This window comes from Pygocentrus nattereri, chromosome 10, assembly GCF_015220715.1.
Source record: "Pygocentrus nattereri isolate fPygNat1 chromosome 10, fPygNat1.pri, whole genome shotgun sequence".
In the NCBI taxonomy this organism is placed as follows: Eukaryota; Metazoa; Chordata; class Actinopteri; order Characiformes; family Serrasalmidae; genus Pygocentrus; species Pygocentrus nattereri.
The window spans coordinates 33,086,425-33,113,904 of record NC_051220.1 but is presented as its reverse complement, the minus strand read 5'-3'; the positions used below and the strand labels follow the sequence as shown (position 1 = coordinate 33,113,904).

General features: G+C 38.6%; 1 protein-coding gene across 2 annotated transcripts in view; it reads right to left on the bottom strand.

Annotated features, from left to right (window-relative positions):
* Window positions 1-2,631: 2,631 nt before the first annotated feature.
* LOC108423489 (hippocalcin-like protein 1) overlaps window positions 2,632-27,480 on the bottom strand; it is a 31,504-nt gene continuing 6,655 nt past the window's right edge. The window contains exons 2-4 of one of the 2 annotated variants that reach the window (XM_017690810.2): window positions 8,923-9,429; window positions 5,454-5,559; window positions 2,632-4,199 (exon numbers count right to left, since the gene is read on the bottom strand). In XM_017690810.2, the coding sequence (XP_017546299.1) occupies window positions 4,102-4,199; window positions 5,454-5,559; window positions 8,923-9,300 (582 nt within the window). In that variant the 5' untranslated portion in view covers window positions 9,301-9,429 and the 3' untranslated portion in view covers window positions 2,632-4,101. The remainder of the gene's footprint in view (window positions 4,200-5,453; window positions 5,560-8,922; window positions 9,430-27,480) is intronic. The other variant, XM_037541874.1, reaches the window with a different exon arrangement.

The following is a 27,480-nucleotide window of genomic DNA, read 5'->3' as shown; positions in this document are numbered from 1 at the left end:
GTCTTTCATTAAATGCCCTGCGATGGACTGGCAACCTGTCCAGGGTGTATCCTGCCTTCTGCCCGATGACCGCTGGGATAGGCTCCAGCACCACCCCCCGCAACCCTGACGGAGAAGCAGCTTAGAAAATGGATGGATGGATGGATCTTTCATTAAATTCACTGATGTAATCTCACAAATCCATGCAAAGACTGGAGAGCAGCAAGTCAGTAATTCGACCTGTGTTCTGTGCTTTTACAAAATATTCATTTTAAAAACAAAAGTAATTTTATTTTGAGGTTCTTTATCTGACATTCAACTAAATAAGTATTAAACTAACTTTCAAATGAATGTAATAGATTTGATTACATCTAAACCCAAACCTTAATTTCAACCCTAAACCTAATTCTAAACCTAACCATAACCCTGGTAAAATTAGGGACCCTGACCACACAGTTCATTAATAATGAAAGCATATGTAGATGCAATTAAAGCTTCTTCCTGCATCTCCTACTGTATTCATGTTTTATTTTTATTTACTCTAAAGTTGGGTAGTATCTTTTACAGACACTACACAACATTAGAGTAAACACGCTCAACTGCTAAGATCATTTTCACCTATTTCTTTGGCTGCTTTAGACATTTGCCCAATACTAGATATTTTGAATCTGTGGATTACAGTGGGGTCCAAAAGTCTGAGACCACATTAAAAATCTGGCATTTAGTTTTCATTTAAACCAGAAATAAACAACAAGTGTTTTAGAATGTAGAAAGAGTAAATAAATGCAGAAAAGTTATAAGAATCTCCACTTTTTCTAGGACACTATTCAAATTTAAGCAAGTTGGCTTTTGTATAGAAGGTCAGTTTTTTAGTCTCATCTCTTCCACTGAAGCTCATGTTCAGGTGACTTTCAGATGGGTTTGATTTTTATCAGAAGCTTTGTGGAGTCCAGCTCGAGTGCACAGTCATTAAAGCAAAAATAAGAAAATACTACATACTAATAAATTCTAAAATCCAGGTAAATATTTAAAATTTTCTACCTTCCACTCAAACTGTTATGCGGATAATATACATTGTAATGAAAAACTCTACTAACCTTAGAAAAGAGTTCAAAATAGAAACATTTCTCTGATCAGAGGGTTCTTGCAGTTCTAATCTCTGCTGCTGGGTGGCAGTGTTTCTCTGTGCAAGTCTTCAGTGTAGACCAACTCAGTCACACATTACAGTAATAAACTGTTACTGTAATGTGTGAGAAAACACCGTGGATTCTATTCTCCCTGCTGGTTTAGAACATCAACACAGTTAAATCGAAATTTTAAATGCTCTGTAAGCATCTCAATAGCCAGGCAGGCACAAATGCTGACCCCCCTTTTAGTACTCCATACAGAGGTTTCTAATCTCTTACTTTCTTGCCTGAACGCTCTACCAGTTTGCTTATCACTTCTGCAGCAGTTTGGTTCCACTAGGTTCTCTGCCACTGAGGCACAGACTCAGCTCACTGTTATACGCCAGTCACCGCAGGCTGAGGAAATTCATCCAAGGCCCATTTACTGTTTCTATCCTGTTCAATTTGTGCTTTATCAATTCCACACACAGCTCCTCCTGTCTCCATCCTCGGTGTGAGCACATGTGCTTGTTTGAAGCACTAGTCAACATCCCCTCCCCCACTTGCCATTATCAGGGAATCAAATACCTGAGGAGCTGCAGGCAGGATGCATTCAACAGAGCACCTTGGCTAATTAAGCAGCACAATTTGCAATTGTTTAAATGGTGTCCTGCTGGTAACTGAGGGAAGGCATGCAGCTGCATAATCCTCTGGGACATAAAGGTTCCTCACGATAGTTTGCTGAGAGCTGCATGGGCATAAAATCCATCTCTCATCTTACACACGGTCTAAAACAGAATTACCAGCGAGTGAATGAAAATACATGAGGAAAATAACAAGGTTTGCTCGGTCTCTCGATTCCATGGTGCACACACGGCAGCTGAACTCAAGACTACTGGCTGAGCTTTCCTTCTCCCCTAACCAGTAAGACCATTTATTGACAATTTTATATAACAAAATATGCAGTTGCTTCAGTCTTGGGTTTAATTCATAGTGCTATAATGTATACAAAAGTCAAAAGGTTTGTCCTCTTTTATTTTTCTTTATTTACAGACTGTGCAAAAGTCAGAGACCACATTTCATTTATTTCATTTCGAGTCAAAACAGCCTTTAAGCACAAGGTTTTATTTTTTCAGGTGTTTCTCTTGAGTAGATGTCAGGACTTTCCAAATTTGTAGTTCAAACAACTGTGACGTCCAAAAAAGCTTGCAAGATCTCCAAAACTGCCATCAGATAAACTGTCAAAAAATCTAATCTTTGATGAAAAAAATGAGAAAATCAAGCTAGAATGGAAAAATTTGATATGGATGCGTAGCTATCAAAAAGCCATTACTGAGGAAAATAAAAATACAAAAAGAGAACATTTGCAAAACAAATAAAGTCTGTTAGTGCTCCCAGAACAAGCAAAGCCTAGACCTCAGTCACTGAATGCAATTGGGTTTGCTTGGTGGTCACGACTTTTGCACAGTACAGTACGTGTCATAAATATCTGAGCCTGTGAAACACTGAGGTGATGCTTGGCAGACACATAAAAAGGCAACCACTATTTCAATCCAAAAAGGAAGCACAACATTTTAATACAAACAAAAGGGGAATTGTCACAATAACACTCCAGAGCTTTTATATTAATAGCACGGTTACAGTTTCTTTATAAATACTGCAAGACATCTGTTATAACCATGAACAGCAGTGTAGAACAAAAAAAATGTCAAAGCTAGCTGGCTTAATGCTCTGCTCTGGTGCCAGGGTCATAACTGTCATAGAGGGATTTAAGTTTTACGCTTATGATCACAATTTAGACTCGATTTTTCCTTCATTCTCACACTGTTTAACCAGAAGTGTTTACTTAACGTCTGAGAAGTCACAGTGGAGATTCCAGTGACACTTCGCTTGACATGTTCCTGATGCCATGTTAATGACTGTGCTAGAGAAAGCCAGTCGTGGGGTCAGAAGCATCCCAATCTCCGTCAAGTAGCATCTTATGACAGGCCTGTTTCTATGGCGATGGGAAACGGAAAACTGAAAACGACAAAGTCCCAGATGCGCAATCTACATTACTGAAATGTGCTATCTGACAGGTAGTGCATGAAGATACAGCATGTGGCACGCTGAAATAATGCGTCTTTTTCTGATGGCAGAGTAATATGACACTGAGAGAAGAATAAGGAAAGGAAAAAGAACAAGGCGTTCACATTGGGCTTCACTATATTCCATAGGGGGTGCACTATTTACAACAGTAATGGCAAAAAATACAAAACAATATCAGTACAGTCCTTACATTCACCACAACAGTAATATAAAAATTTTGTCAAAAAACATGCAACAGCAAGGTTGTAAGCAAACCGTCTGACAAAATGCAGAACCACGAACAGGATCAATCCATTGCATTTATAAAAGAACAGCCACTCACAAAGGCACACTGATGAACGTCCATGCAGTCCAGGAGAAGGAATCTGAAGGGTGCTGTGGATCTAGAGAATGCTTGCATTTTCAACCAGAAACTTATCAATACGCACAAAACAATGCAAATATAACACTTGGATGGAATTTTAAAAATCCAGCTAAAACAAAAGACTGAGATCATTTTACACTTAGAACTTGCCCGCTTAAACTCAGTCTTAAACTGCTCACTAAAATGAACATGACAGTCCTTAACAGTGCTGCCTTCTCATAAACACATTCTTTTTTCCCAATTGTTCCAATAACCATTAAATCACAAACGCAGAGAAAATTACACAACACCACATTCCCATTCCATAATATGTGGTACTCTGAAGCATAATGGTACTAGGACTGATGACTGAGCTCTTGAACTCCTCAAAATCCACAATTGCAAACAGGTCCACAAAACCAAACCAGGGGTTCTGTGACATGCTGTGAAGGAATCAGTGAATCTCATACTGACTACAGTGATAAAATTCCTACACAGTGACATAAAAACTTACAGTGTGCACTCTGCACTTAAATGAACACTATTAGGATGTGCTATGCCGGCCGGAATCACAATGGCTGAAGCTCAGAACTGGCTGGCACTGCTGGGGTCACACTGGAGAAGGCGGACAATAGAGGGGTCACTCCTGGCACCTTTGATAAACTCCTCCAGAGAAATCTTTCCTGTAACAGCAAAGCAGGACACTGGCATTAAATATCACAGGGATTTATGGACTCGTTATTCATGAATAAGGCTGCAACAAACGACTATTTTGATAGTCGAATAATCTATCGATTATTGAAATGAATAACTGATTATTCGGATCATGAATCACTTAATTACCAATGAACTCTTATGTATCCATCAGCTTTTAAATTTAGCATGAGTTAGTTTTATGCATTTGCTAACTAACAATGAAGACAATAGAGATGAATACCTTATTTAAGAGATGAATACCTTATTTAAAAATTCACTTTTAATCCACGCTCCTGTTAATACAAATGTTCACCGATGTTCTCCTGTTCTCTGAATCCGAACGCCCCGGTGGCCTCAACGTTAAGACAATCATGCCATGTTTAAAACTAAACATTATCTGGAAAGTGAACAGGGTCGTTGTGAATATTAGTTACTTGCTTCTCCATTCCAACTCATTAACAATTCCAGAGAGCAGCGTTTCACTACAACAAACTGCACAACTTACCATCTTTTTTTGGAGAAAGCGTGAAATGCTTCGTGAAAGGCAGTTATCACACTTTTGGTAACTCTCCGGTAAGCGGTAATGTCAAAACCTTCCTACTGAGCCCGAGAAACATGTGATGACATCACCAACTTATCGACTATTGAATTAGTTGCCAACTAATTTGGTCGTTGATTTTAGTCGACTAAGTCGATTAATCATTGCACCCCTATTCATGAACAGATCAGACAAGCTAGTAATGCTAGGCACTATGCTGCAGCTGTATACCAAGGTGTTATGTGTGAGCTGTACACTGCATACTGTACTGTAAGCTGTGCTCCGTACCAAGGCCAATCATTTAGGTGAATGAGCCAAAAACAAAAATAATGAAGCAGTGGCAAATACAGAGATAATGCTATGGGGTTGGTATTCAAGGGTTGGTCTAAACCCCTTAGTTCCAGTGAGGGGAAATCTTAAAGCTTCGTCATACTGAGACATTTTGACAGTTTTATGCTTCTAACTGTGTGAACAGCTTGGGGAAAACGCTTTTCTGTTCCAGCATGACTGAGCCCCAGTGCACAAAGCAAGTTCCATAAAGGCATGGCTGGGTGAGTTTGGTGTGGAAGAGCTTGACTGGCCCTCACAGAGCCCTGACCTCAACCCCATCGAATATCTTTGGGATGAACTAGTACTGATATTGCAAGCCAGGCCCTCTTGTCCAACATCAGTGTCTGATTTTTTTTTTTTTTTATGATTTTACCATCATTGTTGGTGTCCATCTGTCTGAAAATCTTATCTGTCCTCTTCTCTGGAGTAGACTCATCCTCTGGCATCTTCATCACAGAAGAAACCATCTTATAGATAGCCTGAAGGACAATAATTAACACGGAACACAGAATGAAAACATTGAGTCACCTACTAAAATGAACAAATTAAATCACTAAGATTTACTATCAACTACAATTTTGTGCTAGTAAAACTGTACTTGACTGAGATAAAAACAATGTACATTGAATGATTTTTGCTCCAAATATAATTAATTAAACTCCCCATACAGTCATTTGCAAAAAGCTGAGCACCCTGGTCAAATTACATTTTTATTGATTTTAAAGTTTAAAATAAAGTTATCATGTCCTCTATAGTGAACAAACATAAAAATGGCATTGTTCTGCAAAGGGTAGTGTGCAATTTCTATTTATTCAGAGAATTTAACATACAGGGGAAAAAAGTGCCATAGCTATTGCACAAACCATTGTCCACCGTTTTGTTTTATTTTTCTTCCCAATGTGTTAAATTCTGAAAAAATACCTTGCAACTACGTGTTTTCTGTAGAGGACGTGAACTTTTCTTCACTTAGAAAACCAGACATGTCATTTGACCAGGGGCAACTAAATTTTTACATAACACTGTATGGAAACGAAGCTGCAAAAACAGCCCATTTTAAACCCATCATGGTTGTGATGTCAGACATACATATTTATGTAGGCCCATTTAGCAACAGTTTAGTCCTTCCAGTCACATTGAAGTGCTAAGTAGTGTTGTTACTGCATGCAGACTGTAGTTACTAGAGTGAAAGATGTAGGGGGAAACAAATGTCGTTAAAAAGAAGTCTCCATCAAGCTTCACCTTGTGCAGCACAAAGATCATCTAAGATGGCAAAGCAATATCACTAAGTCTAACAGTACAGTGATCCAGGGAAGCTGGGCCACCTGTATAAAGACTATACTTGTGATCAAGGCAGATATTTCTCACATATTTTTCCTCATGTTCTCCCTCAAGATTCAAAGCTCTTGCCTCACTTCATTTTTGTTACTAATATGATTTTTAAATGTCAGTACCACAGAGCCACTCTTTCCAATTTCCCTCATTTACATCATTAGATTTAATGAGAAGAGATGGTCCCTTCATGTTCATGAGACTGTGGCGCTCTCCTGAGCATGCTTCATTTTCAAATTCATTTTCTTTTACTTGATTATCTAGTCTCTATGTGCAAATACTGATATTACTCACAGCGTTCTGGCTCAGAAAAGCTTCTTACATGTGGTCCATAACAGGACAGGGAGAAGAAACAACGCAAACAGTGCACCAACTGGAGTCATATAAACGTGAATGTAATTTAATCTCTTACTAAGTAATAAGAAATTGTAGCATCTATGCTGTTTTAAAAGGAGATGTCACTGACACCACATATGACTGACCTGTAGAGGAATGTGCCCCTTAAAATGCATTTTAAAATTATTTTTTTTATCACTGATCTATCATTTCCTTGAAAAGGCCTGGAAAAATACTGTATCAACAATTAAATAGATACAAAGTGTAATGCTCTCCAAATATCAATTAGATATGGTGACCTTCAGCTTGATCTTATACTGAAAATATGAGAGGAATGTAACTTTTAACTGAGGAAAAAATATCCATAGAAAACATGGTCTGCTAAAAGAGAGAGTGAGTAAGTGAGTGATTCTTTGGCCACTCACTGGACTGTCCTTTTTAGCTCAGCTGAGATGTCCACCGCAAAAGCTATGTTTGGTCCAGAAACTCATCTTCAGAAAGTCTCATCTTCAAGAATGTTAATTGTTAACACTTTAAAGAATGAGTATTAATTAAAGAATTTTTTTTTCTTGCTTTGTTAAAATATAAGATTTTCATGTATATTGTAAACACTGTTAAAGTTACACTATGTAAGTTTGGGGGATCTGGGGACCTCTCTGGTGGAAATGTGTAATTGCACTCAATATGTAAAAGAACATTTTGGAGCATCAGAGCCCTTCACCAAGCGGATGAATCTGATGATTATGAGCGTGTTAAGAATATTCATAGAAAAGGACATGTCTTCCGTTGATGTGGGTGACTTACGTACTAATGTCATCATATTTTTTAAATGTTGATTTCGCATATGAGACTTAAATATCAAGCTGGGCCTTCTATTTCAGCCTTTATATCTGACGTTTATACGTAAAGACAACTGGCATCCGAAAAACGCCCGTCAAATCCGACATTTACAGTTTGACGCGCTGCTGTGCATGCACACAATGTTTTCTACTGACTCAGTAAAGCTAGTTTTAAAAATAAATAAATAAATAAAGTTTTTCAATATACTGTTCACTCCCCAATCCATGCAGGCTACAAATCATCTCTGAGGATTTAAGCCCAAACTTTATTGTCCACTTTGTAGCCTAGACTGCTTTTAAAGGTGGTCCGCCTCCTTTGCCTTTCAAAGGTATTGGCAATTCAAAACAGAGGTCATTTTCATAGATCAGTCTTAAAGGACAGTAAACAAAAAGACCTTTATTGTGTAAACGATAGTTGAAGAGGGCCTAGTATGCATTTGGGTTGGTTGGGGAGATAAAGTCTGATATTGTGGATTTTACTGTATTTTTCCTATCGTAATTGTGTTTACCTGCCCAGGGACTGCAGAGGGAAACTAGCCTATTGTATAACTCTGGTGCAAAGCATCTCTTAGATGAGATTAATGTATTTTGTGGATGATCCATGACAAAATAAACATAATACACTAAACTAAACAAAAAACAGTGTGCTTGGTGCCAGTGGATGAAGAGAGGTTGAAAAAATAAATATTACTGTTTTTGGTACATAAACCTATGTAAACATTAAAACATTATATATATATATATATATATATATATATATATATATATATATATATATAAAGAAGAGAGGAATGTAAAATATGGGTACATTAAGGCGCATATGTAGGAAAAAAAATAAAAAATTAATAAAAATGAGCAAAAAAGGGCCACTAATCTGGATAAGCGCTTTTAAGAAAAATGTTATTTGCACAATAAAACATGAGAGGGAGTGATGCACTGTGGGATACTGGCACTTGTGTGCAGCAATCAAAGACACAAGGCTGAAGTGTCAGGTAGAGTGATAAATAGATTCAGTCAGAGAGCCATTATCAGGATATACTGGCACTCATAGAGGACCTCTTAGCCAATCACACTGCCGTGTTGGAACTAACTGGTGTACAGTTCTGCATTTGTATTTGTTTTCTTTCCATAATTTTATCTCAACGAAAGGTTAGATTTCTTAAATATTGTCATGTTAATGTGCAAATATGTTATTCAGCATCAGATCAAGTTGATAAACCAGAATTTTCTGTCCCACCCCCCCACCTCTACCAGTGGCACCAATAATTCTGGAAAGCATGATGTGTTTACAGTCAACAGAAAAAACGTTACCTCTGAAAGATAACAAAACATCCTCACCTGAACAATTTCCAGCATCTCTGCTCGGCTGATGTATCCGTTGCCGTCCAGGTCGTACATGCTGAAGGCCCACTTGAGCTTCTGCTCTAGCTTCCCTCGTGACGTCACACTCAGCGCGATGATGAACTCCCTGAAGTCAATAGTCCCGTCGGCGTTGGTGTCGAATGTTCTGAACACGTGCTCGGCAAACTTGGAGGCATCTCCGTAAGGGAAGAAGTTGGCATAGATCTTTTTGAACTCTTCCACAGTGAGATGACCTGTGGGGCAGTCCTTCAGAAAGCCTTTATACCACTCCTGCAGCTCGTGGTCAGTGAACTCGGTATTCTCCCGCAGGTCTTGGAGCACCTCGGGCCGCAGCTTGCTGTTCTGTTTCCCCATGCTTCCTAGCTGATCCCCTCGCAGGCCTTTCTCTCTACTTCACGCTTTCCCTTTTCCCACAGCACGGCTCTTTTGTACTCCTGCTTGTTTTTTCTCTGCTCTTCCTCTTATCTCCTCAGACCTTGCACTCTGTCAGATGACAGGCGAGAGAGAGAGGTAGAGAGAGAGAGTGAGTGTTAGAGAGACAGTGAGAGGTTATCATGTGGAATAAAGAGATAAAAGTCTAAGAGGGTGGTTTAAAAAAGTCACAGTTTTGGACGGTTTTCTTCCTACCAGGGTTCCCTTTTGTTTCATAAAAGACTTTATGTGGATAATTTATCAGTTCAGATGAATTCCAATGCAAAAATGACTTCGATATTGCACAGAACGCCTCTGTCAGGGCTCATTAATCAAAAACAGACTTTAATATTTAACTAATCAAAAAGCATTACCATTCTGAAGACCATGGGTCAAGAAATAAATTAAGCCCTAATGAAACCATTAAGAAACAGAGCAAATGTTTCTTTCTCTTCCACCAGGTAATTACGATGCTCTTAGGTCATTAACCAAGCACAATAGAAGTTTGAGAAGGTTGAGGCTCACTTGAACTCTCTGCTCCCATGAGCTCTTAATGGCATTTAGAACAAGTACAATCCAATCATAAAATCAGTACACAATATTATTATGAAAATGATTCATGTAAATTCAAATCTTTAAATAAAAATGCATTAGTTTTAATAGTAAGTAAATTGTGGTGAAAGTATTAAAAGGGTTTGGACTAATCTACTGTCTAAGTAAGTACCGCTATATTAAATTCACTGAAAATTGCTTATTTAAGCCCCCATTGTACTGTAAAATGATGTGACTAATTGACCAAGCTGATGTTTTCAACATTTTTCTTGTTCATAACATTTTTATGCTGACAGACAGCTGAAATGCACTGTGGGTAGTTGGAATATAAGCCCAGAGAGCCGACCAGCTCATGAAGCTTAATGACGACTGCAGCTAGGTTCCAAATTGCCATCCCCACTGAGGTGAAATTATCTGTACTCCACAGGCCACTCTCTCACAGCTATCAAAAATGCCCATTTCCTGGTATAACTGAATGAGCACCGCTGTGTGTCATTTGAGTCAAACATGTTCATTTTTTAGTGTTTCAGACCTTAATTTTCAAATATAGTAGGAAGTCTCTGCCTATCACAAACATAAAGACAGCTTTCCAAACTACTCTACTAGAGGTTAAGGGTTACTGGAGAAAGCAGTGGACATACTTCTACCCCGCATAAACGCATAGTACCAAAACAAACCTTACACCAGCACTTACAGTTTATGTGCCTACAACACTGACACAGCAGTATGTATGAGGTCTAAATTTGAATCTACATTCATAATCAACAGCGAAACCTATAAAGTGCATACACATGTACATAATAATAATAATTTAAAATAATATAAGTCAATGACAAATAATTAAAAACAGAAATACCAAAGAAGCAGAATTTTAATACATGGCTAAATTAAAGAGACACATTGTCAAATGTTTCTTAAAAGTATACTTGGAGCTTAATTGTCCAATAAAAGGTGGAAGTGAGTTCCACAGTTTAGAAGCATAACAGAAAGAAGGCTCTTCACGTTTTCTGCATTTCACGGAAAGTATCTGCAGAAGGCCAGTATCTGCAAATCTAAGATCACATGTTGGAACATAAACAGACAGACATTCTGTGAGATAAGTGGGTGCTTTAAGGTTATTTAGAGCCTTAAAAACTAGCAGCAGAATTTTAAATTCTATCCTAAAAGATACAGGTAGCCAATGCAGTTCTTTTAAGCTCATTTTTTTGTTTTTGTTGGGATGTGAGATGCTGCATTTTGTACATTTTCCTAGGAAGCTCAGCATAAAAATCATTACAGTAATCAACATCAATCAACTCTGCAACTCAGCAATATTTCTCAAAAGACAGAAAGCTACTTCACCAGCATAGACATAAAATTAATATCATGTTTCCTAATGACAGTACCTAAAGGTAACAAGTACACAGAGAAAAGCAAGAGCCCTAAAACTGAAACCTGTGGGACTCCACAAGAAATATTACATCTTTTAATAATTGACTTCCTAGTAAAATCAAGAACTGTTGATGTATTAAATATTATTTAAATTATTATAAATAGTGTATGAGAGGCCTAGAGGCATTCAAAATGGCAGATTAGAATACTGTAATCAACGGCATCAAAAGCTGCACAAACATCCAATAAGGTAAAAATAGAAGAATTTTGTGCATCAACTCAAAGCTTCAGGTCACTGACAACATGAACCAATGCTGTATCAATACCACAGTTAGAATGAAAACATGACTGAACCATCTCAAAAAACTTGTTTGATGTGCAAATTTTTACCAGGTAGGTGTACTCGATGAGACATATAAGCAATTACAATCCCATCCTGCTTTGTGACATATAAAAAGGCCCAGAGGACCATGATTTTGGATCAAGATGGCAAAAGGAAAAGATCTACAGAGGGTTTATTATTGGAGCAAAAACTGCTCAACCAGCTACTATTTCAACAGGAATAGTGACTGAAGTGTAAAATGCACATTCAGTGACTGTGATGCTCATGCATTAATGCGATATGTAAGGAAAAAAAACGGAAGAGTGACTGTTCTTCAGAAGATTGAGAATGTCAATGCAGGACATGATCAAACTGAGCCAGCAAGAACAATCCATCCACAACTACATAGAGCGAGATATTACAAAGATCAATGCACACTTGTCAAATGGTTTAAAAACCATATAAAGATGCGGAAAAAAGTGATCTGGTCAATGTAATCCTTCACCATATTCTCCACAACTAGGTAAGTGCATGTGTGGTGTACAGAATGCTCAAGCTCTATAGTGATGGGGTCTGTGGCTCTGTTACTGCTGTAGGAGGGCATTTTCCTGGCATTGGTCCACTTGTCCCCTTAGAGGAAAGACTCACTGACTAATCACCTTTAACCTATGATGAAACACTCTCCTGATGGGAGTGGTCTCTTCCAGGATGCAGTGCTCATATCCACAGGAAATGTGGGGTCACTGAATAGGTTATTGAGTATAGAAATGATATGCAACAACCTTCACAATAACCAAATGTCAATACAGCTAAACACCTATGATAAATTTATCTTTAAGATGAATGATGTTCCATCCCTCCAGTAAAATTCAGCTACTTCCTTGACACCATGGCCACATTCAAATGCTATTACTGCTTTTTGCCAGTCATGAACATCTACTTTTTGTGACCCATTTTCTACACATCGAATGAGACATTCAATGCACTGTACCACCTCTTCTTAATCTATGAATCCCATTGCACACCCCACAGGTATTTATAGCCCGATCATTCTTGTGCAACACCATCTGCAGGAGCCTGAACTTACTACCACCTTACACACTATTTTTTGTCAGGAGAGCTTATATATATATACACGCACACACATATAGCTTATTATGCATGCAGCTTCAAGCAAATGTCTCTAGAAGTCTTAAGAATCCTAATGCATTACTATCTGGTGGATTATTAATATTTAAGTTATCGTAGTTTGTGGACACAACTGATAATAATTCTAAATTTCTGCCAAAATGTACTATTTTTCTTTGGAGGCCTATATATGGCAATTAGTAACACAGAAGTATCACTAAAAATGTTGATTTGGTGCTACAATGGCATGTATGTATAGAAGCATCTTAAACATATTAACACATTTCCCAGTGTATTTGTGGCTGATCTGATGAATCAAGGTATTCATTTAATCCAACATAAGTAAATTATTTTGGTCAAAATAATGCAAACTAATCTTTAACTATGCAACATTATTGATTTGCTCATGTATTTAAATATATTGCAAAACATATCACAATTGCAGTATCTGGAAATCTTATATCAGTAGTCTGTTACTTATCTTTGTTGCCCAGCAGATGCTTAGGAGTTGCTACAGTCAACAGGTTGATTATGCAAAGGCCAGCGAGAGCAGCAGCAGCAGTTACGGGTTAACAAGCAGCCATGGCAGCTGAAAAGGCAAGTTTATTATACAATCATTAGAGTAGGTGAGGGGTGATGAGCACCCCAGAGACTTTTACGAAATTGATGAATAATCATAATTCTGAGTAAGTAAATATATGCAAAGCAGATGTGTTTTCTCTTTTTTCCTTCACTGAATGTGGGAATTACAGTGAATTGACCAGCTGTGTAACTTAACAAATACTAACAAAAATCATCACCTGCTATTAACACAGACCTCCAGAGATATCATGTACAAAACAGAGCACCTTCTCAACCTTTAACAGGTACAGTAAGGTCGCCATGGCTACCATCACAAAAGGACAAGTAGACGTTGCCTTTTCAGTGTGCATGAGTGCAGGGACCTGACCACATTCACACAAAAAAATCTGATATTCATAGACGCTTTGCTATATTACTATATGCATTAGGGCTGCACAGTATATCATTTGTTAATCATTACTACGATATTTGTCTTTGAAATACTGATATGGAATATGCACATGTGTGTTTTCTGTGTGCTGTGAGCATCCTGGCCAGTCACAGTTGCATATGACCATTTCTGTGAGACTGAAGGAATCAGTGCATTCGTGTTAATGTAGAACCTGATTTATACTTTCTGAAAGATGCAAGTAAATGAGGGATTCATGGGTAAGTGTAGCTTGCAAAAGCTTTGTGTTGCACAAATCTGCAAAGCTGTGCATCCAGCAAATGCTGAATACCTGGCTGGCACAATTTGGGGTGAGACGAGATTAAAAAAATACCCAATTTGAACCAAAACTAGCAAAATACCAGAGTTGATTCAATTATAATGTGAAAAACATTATTCTTCATCGCATCCATTTTCGAAAGCATAACATGAGACTTTCTTCTCTTTGTCTGCTTTCTGTATATTCTGGTTTGAAAACTGCTATTTGGTGCAGACAATGGCAGATTTGCTAAGCATAATTCAGCCTTAAAGGAACTACATCAATTTGTAAAAACCATACGCATGCATTAAATTGTTAAGATGTGAAAAAGTCCTCCAAATCAGTTTTGTTTGAAATGTTCAGTTCTAGAGAAATTTCTATAGAGTCAGGATGGTTCACAGTGGTGGTGAAAGGAACCCAATGTCTGAAGAGTTTAATGCCTTTAGAAACTGTCTCATTCAAAGTTATTACATTAAATGGTTTTGAATACATGCAGGTTGTTGTAAGAAAAAATAGCCACCACTAATTTTTACCACTATTTTACAACCCCATTTCCAAAAAAGTTGCAATGATGTACAAAATGTACGTAAAACAGAATGCAATGATATGCAAATCATTTGAACCCTATATTTAATTGAAAATAGTATAAAGACAACATACACTATATTTCCAAAAGTATATTCATGCTGACTGCTTCTACAAACATTTGTGAAAGAATGGGCTGCTCTGGAGCTCAGTGAATTCCAGCGTGGTACCGTGATAGGATGCCACCTGTGCAACAAGTCCAGTCGTGAAATTTCCTCACTACTAAATATTCCATAGTCAACTATCAGTGGTATTATAATAAAGTTGAAGAAATTGGGAATGACAGCAACTCAGCCACAAAGTGGTAGGCCACGTAAAATGACAGAGTGGGGTCAGTGGAGGCTCATAGTGCGCAGAGGTCACCAACTTTCTGCCGAGCCAATCACTACAGGCCTCCAAACACCATGTGGCCTTCAGATTAGCTCATGAACAGCGTAGAGAGCTTCATGGAATGGGTTTCCATGGCTGAGCAGCTGCAGCTAAGCCTTACATCACCAAGCGCAAAGCAAAGCGTCGATTGCAGTGGTGTAAAGCACCGCCACTGGACTGTAGAGCAGCAGAGACATGTTCTCTGGAGTGACGAATCATGCTTCTCTGTCCGGCAATCCGATGGATGAGTCTGGGTTTGGCGGTTGCCTGGAGAACGGTACTTGTCTGACTGCATTGTGCCAATTGTAAAGTTTGGTGGAGGAGAGATTATGGAGTGGGGTTGTTTTTCAGGAGTTGGGTTCGGCCCCTTAGTTCCAGTGAAAGGAACCAAGTGATTTTGGACAATTTCATACTCCCAGCTTTGTGGGAACAGTTTGGGGATGGCCTCTTTCTGTTCCAACATGACTGTGTACCAGTGCACAAAGCAAGGTCCATAAAGACATGGATGAGTGAGTTTGGTGTGGAAGAACTTGACTGGCCTGCACAGAGTCCTGACCTCAACCCGATAGAACACCTTTGGGATGAATTAGTGTGAGGCTGCGAGCCAGGCCTTCTTCCGGTGAACCAGACATTCTTCTTTCAGTCCAACTTCAGTGTCTGACCTCACAAATGCACTTCTGGAAGAATGGTCAAAAATTCCCATAAACACACTCCTACCCCTTGTGGAAAGCCTTCCCAGAAAAGTTGAAGCTGTTATAGCTGCAAAGGGTGGGTTGACATCATATTAAACCCTTTACATTAAGAATGGGATCTCACTCAATTTCATATGCATGTGAAGGCAGATGAGCGAATACATTTGGCAATATAGTGTACACTATATGGCACATGGCATGGATGACTGGCACTTCTGTGAAGGCATCATTAATGATGAACTATATATACAAGTTTTGGAGCAACATTTTCAGGGAAGGCCTTGCTTATTTAACCAAGACAATGTCAAATCACATTCTGCACATATTACAACAGCATGGCACCACAGAAAGAGTTCAGGTGCTAAAATGACCTGCCTGCAGTCCAGCCCTGTCATCCATTGAAAACATCTGGCATTATGAAATGAAAAATACGGTTGGGGACCAAGTCCTGTGAGAGTCATTGGTCAAGACTCTTAACGCAACAATCACCTCTCTTTGTAAAATAATTAAACTGAAAGTAGGCTTTGGTAAGAGTATATGCCAACAGCCATGAATATATGTACTGAAATTTTAATATTTAGCAATATACTCACAATAGTAGTATTTTGTCTACAGCATGCAGCTGTAACATGTACTGTATATCTAAATGTAAACTGTGGATTAATTTCAAATGGCAAAACGCACAAGAATAAATAAGCCCCCCCAAAAAAAAATCAAGTAAGCTCGCCACACGAAAACTTCCACATGCACAAACTCATCCCACAAGCTCCAAAAGCAGATGCTGCATCCTTCTGTATGAGAAAATAACGTGCCAAGACCTGACACTCACTCATGCCTCATGCTGAGAGAATGCCCACCACCTGCCACACAAAGCAAACACAGCAGACCATTCCAGGCACACGCAAAGCTTCCACCAGTGATGGGCACTGCTCCTTTGTGAATAACAGAGGCTCAATCAATTGGCTACATTTGAGCTACGCTGGGCTAATTTCATAGAATGGTGGCAACCATGACGTACTGTGCCACATTTATCAGTCGCCATCACTTGTTTTCATGCCACATGATCCATCAAAAAACATTCAGAATGAGAAGGCAGTATGCATTATTAAAAAGTCCGGACAGCATGCAAAGCACCAGACATGAGATGGCAGAGCTAAAGCCTGCCAGAGATTAAGCTAAAGCTCCTTGACAGCCCACTGATCCCCTGCCACGCAAAATCAAGAGGGAGAAAATGTGAATATCGATCAGAGGAAGAGATGTGTCCAGAGGGATGGAGTTAATTGCACAGAGCTCAGCTCTGCACTGTCAAAAGCTCTTAAGGCTAATGACAGTAATAGCTCTGTGGAGTAATTCAGGGAATAGCGGCCCAACCACGATTCATAAAGACCGCTGTGCATAAAACCAGTTCCAAGTTACAAATCATCTCTGCACTACCTGCTGTTTTTATTGAATACATTTGAATTTAATGAGCGCCACCTGTTATCTGCATAATTATGGAGAAAACAGCGGTGGTTTCCTGAAACAGGACATGCTCCTCTGTGTTCTTCCCTGTAATCTTAAGACCACTGATTGAATGAGAGGCTTTATTATTAGTAGGACTGCATATCAGAATCATATCAGTATCAGAATATTACTGAAAAAAAAACAACAACCGATTTTTGGATTTGACCAATATTTCAAGCTGGTATTTGATGATGATATATTGTACTCGGGAAGATCAGGTTGTTTAGGTGACAACTGGCTACCGTTATAAAATATATACATTTTATTTATTTTGCAGGGAATTCAATTTTTTTGATACAGGGGTTGAAAGAGTTTATTGAATTGAATACAGTTAGATTTCATGCTGTAAAATGTGTGATAGCTGAACATGATACTCCTAAAAATAATAACCATCAATGTAAAAAAATAACTCCACTGTGTAGCTTTGTGAACTGGAGGTTTGGTTAGTCTACCAAGGATAAAGCTGAAGTTAGCTCCTTACTCAAATTTTCTGTTCTACCTTAAATAATGCAGCAATTACACTCCGGTGCCTCTGAGAAAAATGCAAATAAGAACTTAACTACCTTGGATGGTTGATTAGCCAAGCTGTTTGAAATGGCGTGGGAACTTATCCTCACATTTACCTCCTTTTGGGAACACTTTGGTTTCCCCATTAAGTGTTATGAGACAAAGAGTGGTAGACCGTATGATGACAGTGTGCCGACATTGCGCGAGAATTAAATACCTGTGCTGACACCTCAAATGTGCTAACTCATTTGTGAAGATATCACCCAAATGTGTCATATACCAGAGGGAGGGGAAAACATGAGCAAATGCTTTTCCACACAGGATTCATGCAGCTGCCAAGTGCTGATTCTGAACAGGAAACAGTAAAGCAAAACGGCGAGATAGGGATGCTTATAGCATCTGATTGGAACCTCTATTTGGTGGTAAAGAGTCGGGAGTCATTACGCCAGGTTAGAAAAGCCCCTCTCACACTCATTTCAGCCAGGAGGACACATAAAATCTTATGGCAGTTATCCCTTCAAAAAGGAATGTTGTCTTCTTTGGAGGGAAAAAAAACATTGTTAGAAAAAAAAAACCCTAAACCCTAGATATAAAAGTTAAAATCTAATTACTCCACTTTCTGCATTTTATAAATGTTTTTGTATCAGCATTGGCAGATATGTATGTGAAAAATATCGGCCCAAAATTCTCATTTCAAATGCACTGTATTGCTCCTGGCATAATGCTCTTGATGGATTAGTCTATTCATTTAATTTTCTTATCATTTTAATTGTCCTCAAAGAGATGTTCATAATGGAACAAACAGGGCAGAAGAACAACAGGATGTGGGGAAAAAAACACCCACCCCAAATATCCTGTAGGTTTATGGGTAACAATAGGTCATTCCTCTTCCTGCTTTTGACTTGGCTTAAGTCACTGACTCCTCTAGGGAAGGAAAGAGTTATTGAGCAGGGATCACAATACCTCCAAGAGGATATCCACCCATCACACACATGCATACACACCTATATACACACTCACACATACACACACGCAATCCAGGTGAAGATAAATCATCATTAAGTACCCACACAGATAATAACTCCACTAACAAGCATGTTTATGAAGGACTATTGCATAATGTTCTGTACCATGCGGATAATATTCCTACAGAAGTTTCCTCAAAAAGTTAGATAACACAGCAGTTAATAAATCTCACAGGAGAGAATGGTGTGAAGTTTTTCTTCTGTTTTTCCTCTCCAGAGTGGGTTTTCTCCATCTCTAAAAATACAGTTATTAAAAACTACTATGCCATAAGGCAGTAAGCACTGGAGACCGCAGGCACAGACATTGTACTCCCACGAGACTAAAGAGCGAGAAAAATATGACCATATTTCGATGCGGGAAATGCTTGTCTGCTCGGGAATGACTATGAAAAAGACATACACCCCAAATTGATACACAGTCCCACACGACACCAGAGATGCACAAGAGGAGAAAATATTATTGCGATTATTTTGCTATATTATTTTGTGAATGCAATACGGCTTTCAATATATTAAAAACACAGTGGTAAAAGCTGCACTGTGGTCCCCCCTAGATGATCAACAGAGGCTATAACTGTTGTGCTACTATCTGTTGAAACAAAGTTATTTATCAATAATTATTAGAGTTAGAGTTACAGTGCTATGAAAACTGTTTGCCCCCTCCTGATTGTTGCATAATGAATAGTTTCAGATCAGATTCAGTTTTAAATGATTATTTCACTGATTGAAAGGAAATGGTGTTATCCAAGACCAACTGGACCTGTGTGAAAAAGTAATTGTCCCCTTAGTGACTCACTAATCAAAATAACTAAATTTAGTTGATAATTGTGATCAATTAAATTAGACACAACCAGGCTCGATTACTGCCAGCCCTGTTAAAACTAACCATTATTTCAATAGAACCTTTCCAGTAACGTAGGCTAAAACGTCCTCAAGAAGCAGCATGATAGTTTGCGATGAAATGAAATTCTGGAAGAGATGAGAGAGAAAGTCTGGAAAGGCCTACAAAGCCAGGTCTAAGGCCGAGTAACAGAGGTGTTGCAAACCGTTTTTGATTCAATAAATTAAATGATCACTTCAAAATGTTGTGTGTTCTCATGCTATCCTCATATTACGTTTTGTATAAAAAAAATCTGAAATCATTTATCATGATAAAAATGCAAAAAAAAAAGGAAATCTGGGAGCAAATACTTTTTTACAGCACTGTATGTTCAAGATCTATTGAATTCAACTTATGGTACAGTTGCTTTTAATAGATGTTTATTTGAATGACAATTAAAGGAATAGTTCAGAGAAAAAATCTGATTTACACAATTTTCTACTTACCCCAGATGCACTGAATCAGCCAAAATATGTTCGATATGCAAATTTTGCTTCTTTAAAATAGAGCTCAGGCTACAAGGCTTTTAAACATACAAGATAAATGTTTAAAAATTGAAATAACAGAAATTACTAATAACATCTAATATTCATATGCACGTTTGACGTCAATCTGTGTCCTAAATCCCTTTGTTAAGCCTGCACGACTTTGACAAAGACCTGGAGGAGGTTAACGTGGATTGAGTGAAGTTTTGTAGTATTGGAAAAAGTTTAGGTGACTAGTGACTTCTACTTTTGTTAGTAACGTTAGCCTCCCAGCTCCAGTGCTAAAGAATCAAAATCTGGACACTGTGTCTCAGCTAAGTGGATAACAATGCTCAAATAAAAGTGTTACTTAATAATTCACCTTTGTTGGATTTTATGAAGACCATGATTCATCAAAACACTCACAGAGCTGCTCATCCAAAAACAGGGGTTGGTTAAGAGGCTCACTGCACAAAGAAAAAATATTGTGACTGGTTGCAGAGCTTATTTACATACTGCAGCCTTGTAGCACTATCACTGGCTATTATAAAGGGCAATAATAATTAACATCTGTGCTGCCATTGAGGAACAATGAAAAAACACAACAATGATGTAGCTGGACAATACGATGACCCTCCATCCTCACAATGTGAAATTCTTATTGCCAAACATGTTGCATATCATCATAGCTTTCTAGCAATAATGATGAAAATAAGATGATGTGCAGGCACAATAAGTTATATAAAACCAATCTTCCACAAATTAAGCAAGAAAATTGGCTTTTTCACAGTAACTGATTCCAATATAAGGAATCAGTTTGCTATTTTGGAGTCAATTAAAATTCTGTTCTCCTAGGAACCGACTACCAGTCCTATTATCCTCTACCAACACTAACATATTCATATACACTTACTATAAACATAAATACCTTTGCTGCTCATCTGGCTTCATCAGAATCGTAATCAGAGGCCAATCCTGAAGGGCCAGTTTTATATCCACAGTTGGTAGCAGCCTGTAGAGCCATTAGCAAGTGGAATTATTATAAAAAGGGCATGTATTTATATATTATAAAAATGCCTTAAATTCACGAGTTTTTGTAACGTCTGGGTTCCCCTGGCTCTTGCTCTTTAATAACTACTTTTTCCAAACTCACTCCGCTCCCTCTGCGCTGCTTCATTGTGGCAATGAACTCCATCCCACACACAGGCTGTTGCACCACACAAGAGGAACCCAAGCTGTCATCTCGGCCAGCTTTTTTCTCTCTCTCCCGCTCAGCTCCTCACACTTCACCAGCCATGTGTGACCTTCATCTGAGACACTCCGGCTGCACTCTAACACGTTTATTAAAAGTTTTCTTTTCACACATCAGTCACCTTTACTTTCATTTCTCAAGCAGGTTCGACACTTTACAGAATTATACAATGACTGTAAAAGGAGCCCACATATGTACAAACACCAGCTGCTTTTTTCCCATAATGCTCACTGCACTGAAAGACAGAAAATGAGCTGCAACTGAATGAGAATTACTCAAGTGTTCTCAGATACTCACACATTAACTGAATGAATTTGAATGATTCCCTATAAACTCTGAGCTTATTATTCTGTTATTACTATACTTGGTGTGCAGAATTCAACATCATGATATTTTCAAAATATATCTTTATTAACACTAAAGAACGCAGTGGTACTCTGTGCTAAAAGAATGTCTAACACAGCAGGCGCAGTTTGTTTTGATGAAACTGTTTGTTTTGTTTCTTTTAGAATGACACCAATGCATAGTTTAATACATTAACCAGAGAGAAAACTCTTTGACTTAAACTCCTTTTCAATGCTCTTAGACTACAACACATTTTTATGTATTTTGAAGTACTCCTTCAAAACAATCTAAAAATCACATACTTTACAGTTAAGTGTCAGATATTGGACACCATCTGCAGAAAAGGGCACACAATAGAATATACAAAATTTCAGAGATGCCACTGTTCAATAAAACTTTAGTTTTCATGGATATAATTCTTGTTATCTAACCATAATGCTAAAATCAAAAATCAATACTACACAGTACCATTATATTGTTATAGATGATATGCTATTTAGGCCTATTACAGTCATGACATTTTGGCTGGCGATTAACTACCATTTGTCTTCTTACTCTAAAATGTGTCACAACACCATTCACAACACAATGCAAGTGTTAGCTGCATTCTAAATGTTGCAGCAAAGTGGCACTACAGCAACAAGCCTGGACAAATTGTCTTGTTCTATAATTGTTCTATATAATGTTAGCATGCTGTATAGAATAAAACCATTTGTTGCTGCTGTAGCACCGCCTTGCTGTAATGCTCAGAATGCAGCTCACCATTGCGATGCATTGTGAATATTATATATGTATATATGTATGTGCATAATACTCCACTCTCTACATTTTCAGTTGTTTTGGCTGTTGAAATAATAGTAGATCCTGTTAACAGATGCTCTGATTTGTCCTTGATAGCCCCCTTGAGTACTGAGAGTTTTGTGGTGGCTGGCCACTGGTGTACGCATTTGCTCACTTGTGTTGAGTGTTTCTGGCCAAAGCCTGAAGCGGTCAAATGACGATCAGCTGACTTGCTTCCTAGCTGTCGATAGTTAGTAGCTCCCAACTGATGACAGCCATAGCTTGAGCTCAACAAACATCTAAAAAACAAACAGTACTCACCGCTGCCCTCTAGAGCCGTTACTAACAACATCAAATAAACAAACAGTACTCACCGCTGCCCTCTAGAGCCGTTACGAACAAACATCAAATAAACAAACTATTCTCACCAGTGTGGTCGGCATAATATCACACAGCACTTATTGTCCAGAAACTGTTACAAATTATTCAATAACTACTACAAATCGCCCATAAAGTAATATGAAATTAATATGTACGTAATGTTGTTATGGGAATGAGAAATGGAAGGCTGCTAAAAATTAATAGCATTTTTATCCCATAAAAAAATAACATCATTGTTGATGAACTGTCAGCGCTGCATCTGAATGAGTAGCACATATCCATTAACACGTATACAAGCAATGGACAATGCCTTCATTCTCTCAACCCCCTTTAGCAATCTCTTTCACACCATCTGGTCCCAGAGAGAGAAGAAAAAAGAGAGAAAGAGAGAGAGAGAGAGAGAGAGAGAGAGATCACTACAAGGAAAAGAAAAGTCAAAGCTCTCATCACTAATGCATGCCGTAAGGTATTCACTCAACCAGGTCAACTCACAATGCAGTGAAGGTAACCTGACCGGACCTCAAAACCACACCGCATGGTGTATGGATCACCTGATACTAACAGCAGACACATGCATAAGGCAGGATACATTCTTCTGCCTTTCTGTGGAGGTGATATAGATGTGCACAGCCTTCCAGAATGATTGCTGGGTATATAATAGGACCAAATTGCTTCTGCTCAGAGAAGGTAAGAAAAACATGATTTTTGTGGTGTAACTATCACAATTACTGACACCCCTAACATTATTACATTTTGCACTCTTGCCAAGACAACAGCACTCAATGGTAGATAAAGTGGGAGAATACATAGCAAGACATGACATATTCTGCAACAGATCTGAGATATTCCTCCATATCAAGGCAACTTTATTTATATAGTGGATTTCATTCAAAGTGATTTACATAAAAGCAAAATGAACAGCATAAAAAAATCATCGTCTGAAATTTTCTGGCAGTTGGTTCCAACTGCTAGCTGACCAGCAACCAATGATCGGAGAGGCCTGTTAGGCTTGTATTCAGAGATCAGAGATGTGTCTTGGTCTTCAGTCATGGAGTGATTTTTAGATTTTTAGCAATACCTTAAAATTAGTTCTGTAACTAACTGGCTGTCAGTGTATGGATCTTAAAGCTGGGGTAATACGCTCAGTTCTCTCAGACCTGGCGAGCATTTTGAAAATGCAGTCTGAACATGCAGAATGCACTATATTGCCAAATGTATGTATCCAAATAATTGAATTCAGGTGTTCCAATCACTTCCATGGCCACAGATGTATAAACCAAGCACTTAAAGCATGCAGACTGCTTCTACAAACATTTGTGAAAAAAATGGGTCGCTCTCAGGAGCTCAGTGAATTCCAGTGTGGTACTCTGGACTCTAGAGCAGTGGAGATGTGTTCTCTGGAGTGACGAATCACGCTTCTCTGTCTGGCAATCTGATGGACGAGTCTGGGTTTGGCGGTTGCCTGGAGAACGGTACTTGTCTGACTGCATTGTGCCAAGTGTAAAGTTTGGTGGAGGGGGGATTATGGGGTGACATTGGACCCTTAGTTCCAGTGAAAGGAACTCTTAATGCTTCAGTAGACCATTTTGGACAATTTCATGCTCCCAACTTTGTGGAAACAGTTTGGGGATGGCTTGACTGACCTGCACAGAGTCCTGACCTCAAGCTGATAGAACACCTATGGGATGAATCAGAGCACAGACTGCGAGCCAGGCCTTCTCGTCTAACATCAATGTCTGACCTCAAAAATGTGCTTCTGGAAGAATGGTCAAAAATTCCCATAAACACACTCCTAGACCTTGTGGAAAGCCTTCCCAGAAGAGTTAAAGGGTGGGCCGACATCATATTAAACCCTATGGATTAAGAATGGGATGTTACTCAAGTTCATATTTGCATGTGAAGGCAGACGAGCGAATACTTTTGGCAATATATCTCCAGATCAGCAGTCTGCACTACATTACTTAAACATTATCAATGACCATTCAAGTTTGAAATTGAATTCACCTCTGCTGTTTTTATCTAGTATACCACAGAACCAGGCTGCACTTTATGTTCTAATGACCTTCAGCAAGCTTTGGATGGGGTTAAGGGCTTTCTCTTTGTGTTGGCATGGGGTTGGCAGCCTTTTATAGTTCTGGAAACCTGGTGACCCCCTGATGCACGAACATCTAAATTTATTCCAAGATCAATAGCATTTTCTCATACTAATTTCTGTGCTCTCTAACCTTCCCCACATTGATAGAGTAATAAAGGAGCCTCATATTTAAACCCCAGAGAAACAGAAAAGCAATCTGACAACGTGTAAAAAATATGGAATTTCAGCCTAGGCTGACCTTAAACACCTTCATCACCTTCAGGATGGTAAACAGCTATATTCTTTACCAAACGTGGCAATTAATTCTGAGGATGCTGTAAATTTGATCACATAGTTATAACATATAGTTATATCACTGTGTATTTGTAGACATATCCCTTAATAATCTCTATGAGAGATGAATCTTCTATAAATTTTAGCATTGGATTAATGATGGTGGATTTCAGAAATACCCTGGTGTCACCAATCCTTGAGTTTCATAACAGTATGGAGACAGCTGAGACAGCCTGCAGACATTCCATTGGAGGAGCTTAGCTGGTAAGAAGAGTGTGTGAACCTCCAGGGATCATGCATATCGCTGTAATACATTGGCTGTTCTACAGAGCTATCATTTGCATTGACGTGACTGATGGGAATCCTCTGCAGCATTAACCTGAAATGACTGTGCAAGCAATTTAGCCTTTCAATAAAACTCATCAAGATTTCTGGAATGAGATATACCACAATGGTATGGCACCACAAAGAAAACCATTAGTAATATCGTGCTACAAGCACAGATAATAACTGTGTAGGAAATGTGGTGATCTATACATTTATTTAACAGAAAATTTCACAGATGCCTCAACAACTAACAAATGTAATATTATATTTTTCAGTATTTAGTGTGTCCACTACCTGCCTTTATTTCAGCTCCCACTCATTTCAGGAGACCTGCTTTCAGTTTTTGTTTTTCAAAGAAACCCGCAGAGATATTTTTCAACAGCTCCAAAATTCAGTCTTAGAAGTTGGTTGCAATTTCTGATTTTCACAATCCCAAGCACACTGAGTGATGTTGAGGTCTGGTCTCTGGAGTGGTCAGTTTGTTTTCGTCCATTTTCTTTATTCAGTATTCAAGCTTTCTTCTCACAGTGGAAGGATGGACAGAAACACCTGTAGATTTCTACCCAAGTTGTTAGGAGTCCAATTTTCTCTAAATCTTTACATTTTCTTTAACTCCAGGTTTGGAAACTCATATTTTTTATGTATTATCTCCTCAGATATATATCCTGAGAAAACTGTATAAAACGCTTGGTGCATCATATTGGTTCTTTATACAGTTCCTTCAGTCGCATTTGTGTTTTCAGTATATTCTGAACTGCACGAGTCAATGGTGGAGTTTGTGGTGAAATTAGGTGTCAAACTGTAATCAAATTAATGAGGTGAGATGTTTACACTAATAGTCACAACATATTGATACACACAAGCTTTTAAACATCCCTTCTCAGTCGTCTTCAAACCATTCCTTAATGAGCAACAGCTTTGTAACTAACAAGTTCAAGACCTTCTGTGACATCTTATGCAACGACTCTATACTAGCCCATCTACTGATCTTGGCCTGCATAGTTGATTAAAACACAGCTCATCCCATATAATTACTGCTAACTCTCCATTTGGTAAGATTAAAGCAGGACTTTCAAGGGAGTGGATGATCCCTCATTCAGTACATTTCAATTTTCAAAAATATACTTGCTGCCTGCACCACATTGTAGAAGGCCCCACTGCTATGAATTAAGCTGCTTACACTCATCCATTGAAAAATGTTTGTCCTACAAACTGTTTCACACAGCAGCCGTCAACCAAACAGACACACACAAAATGTTATTTGTAAGCTGATCAACACCTCAGAAAAAAAAAAAAAACGCCCACCATTTCCAACAATATGCTTGAAAAATCAGTCATGTCTGTGGCAAACTTCCCTGTTTCCTGCCAGAGAGGCACGGAGAAGCTCCCTTTCTATAAATGACTGCACGGAAACCCCAACAGAGGAAGAGTGGCGCCTTGTCTAAGCATGGAAGATTTCCTATATGAGGTGTGAAACAGTTTGGTGTATGCATGTATGTGTCTATTGGGCTTGTGTAAGTTTGGAATATCATGCAGCTCTTCAGTTGCACAGCTATTGAATCACTCTGTAGTCCTACATGCCATTTTTTCTACCGTTTGGTTATCTGCAGCCCTTATCCTTTAATCCCCTTCACTCTCAATCCCTCTTTCCAGTCTTTTGTTTTTCACACTGGCCTGTTCTCTCACTCACTCCTTACTCTTCACACCACACACTTCCCCAACTGCCTTTGCTCTGGTGACACTGGAAACTGCATAACAGTCACAATGTAGTCACTTTACAGCAATCACTTTAAGTGTTTGGTCAGTGTGTCATTTAATATCAATGCAATGCAATGTCTCAAATGAAACGAACAACGTCTTCAAATGAGAAATAACCTCACTCAGGCCTGCGAAGCTGACACAGAATAGCCAGAAAATGTTCCTGGCCCAGCGGGAAATAAATGTCATTGACAGACACGAAGCAGGCTTGAGACAGACCCTCTTTGTCCTGTACTGCAGTCTTCC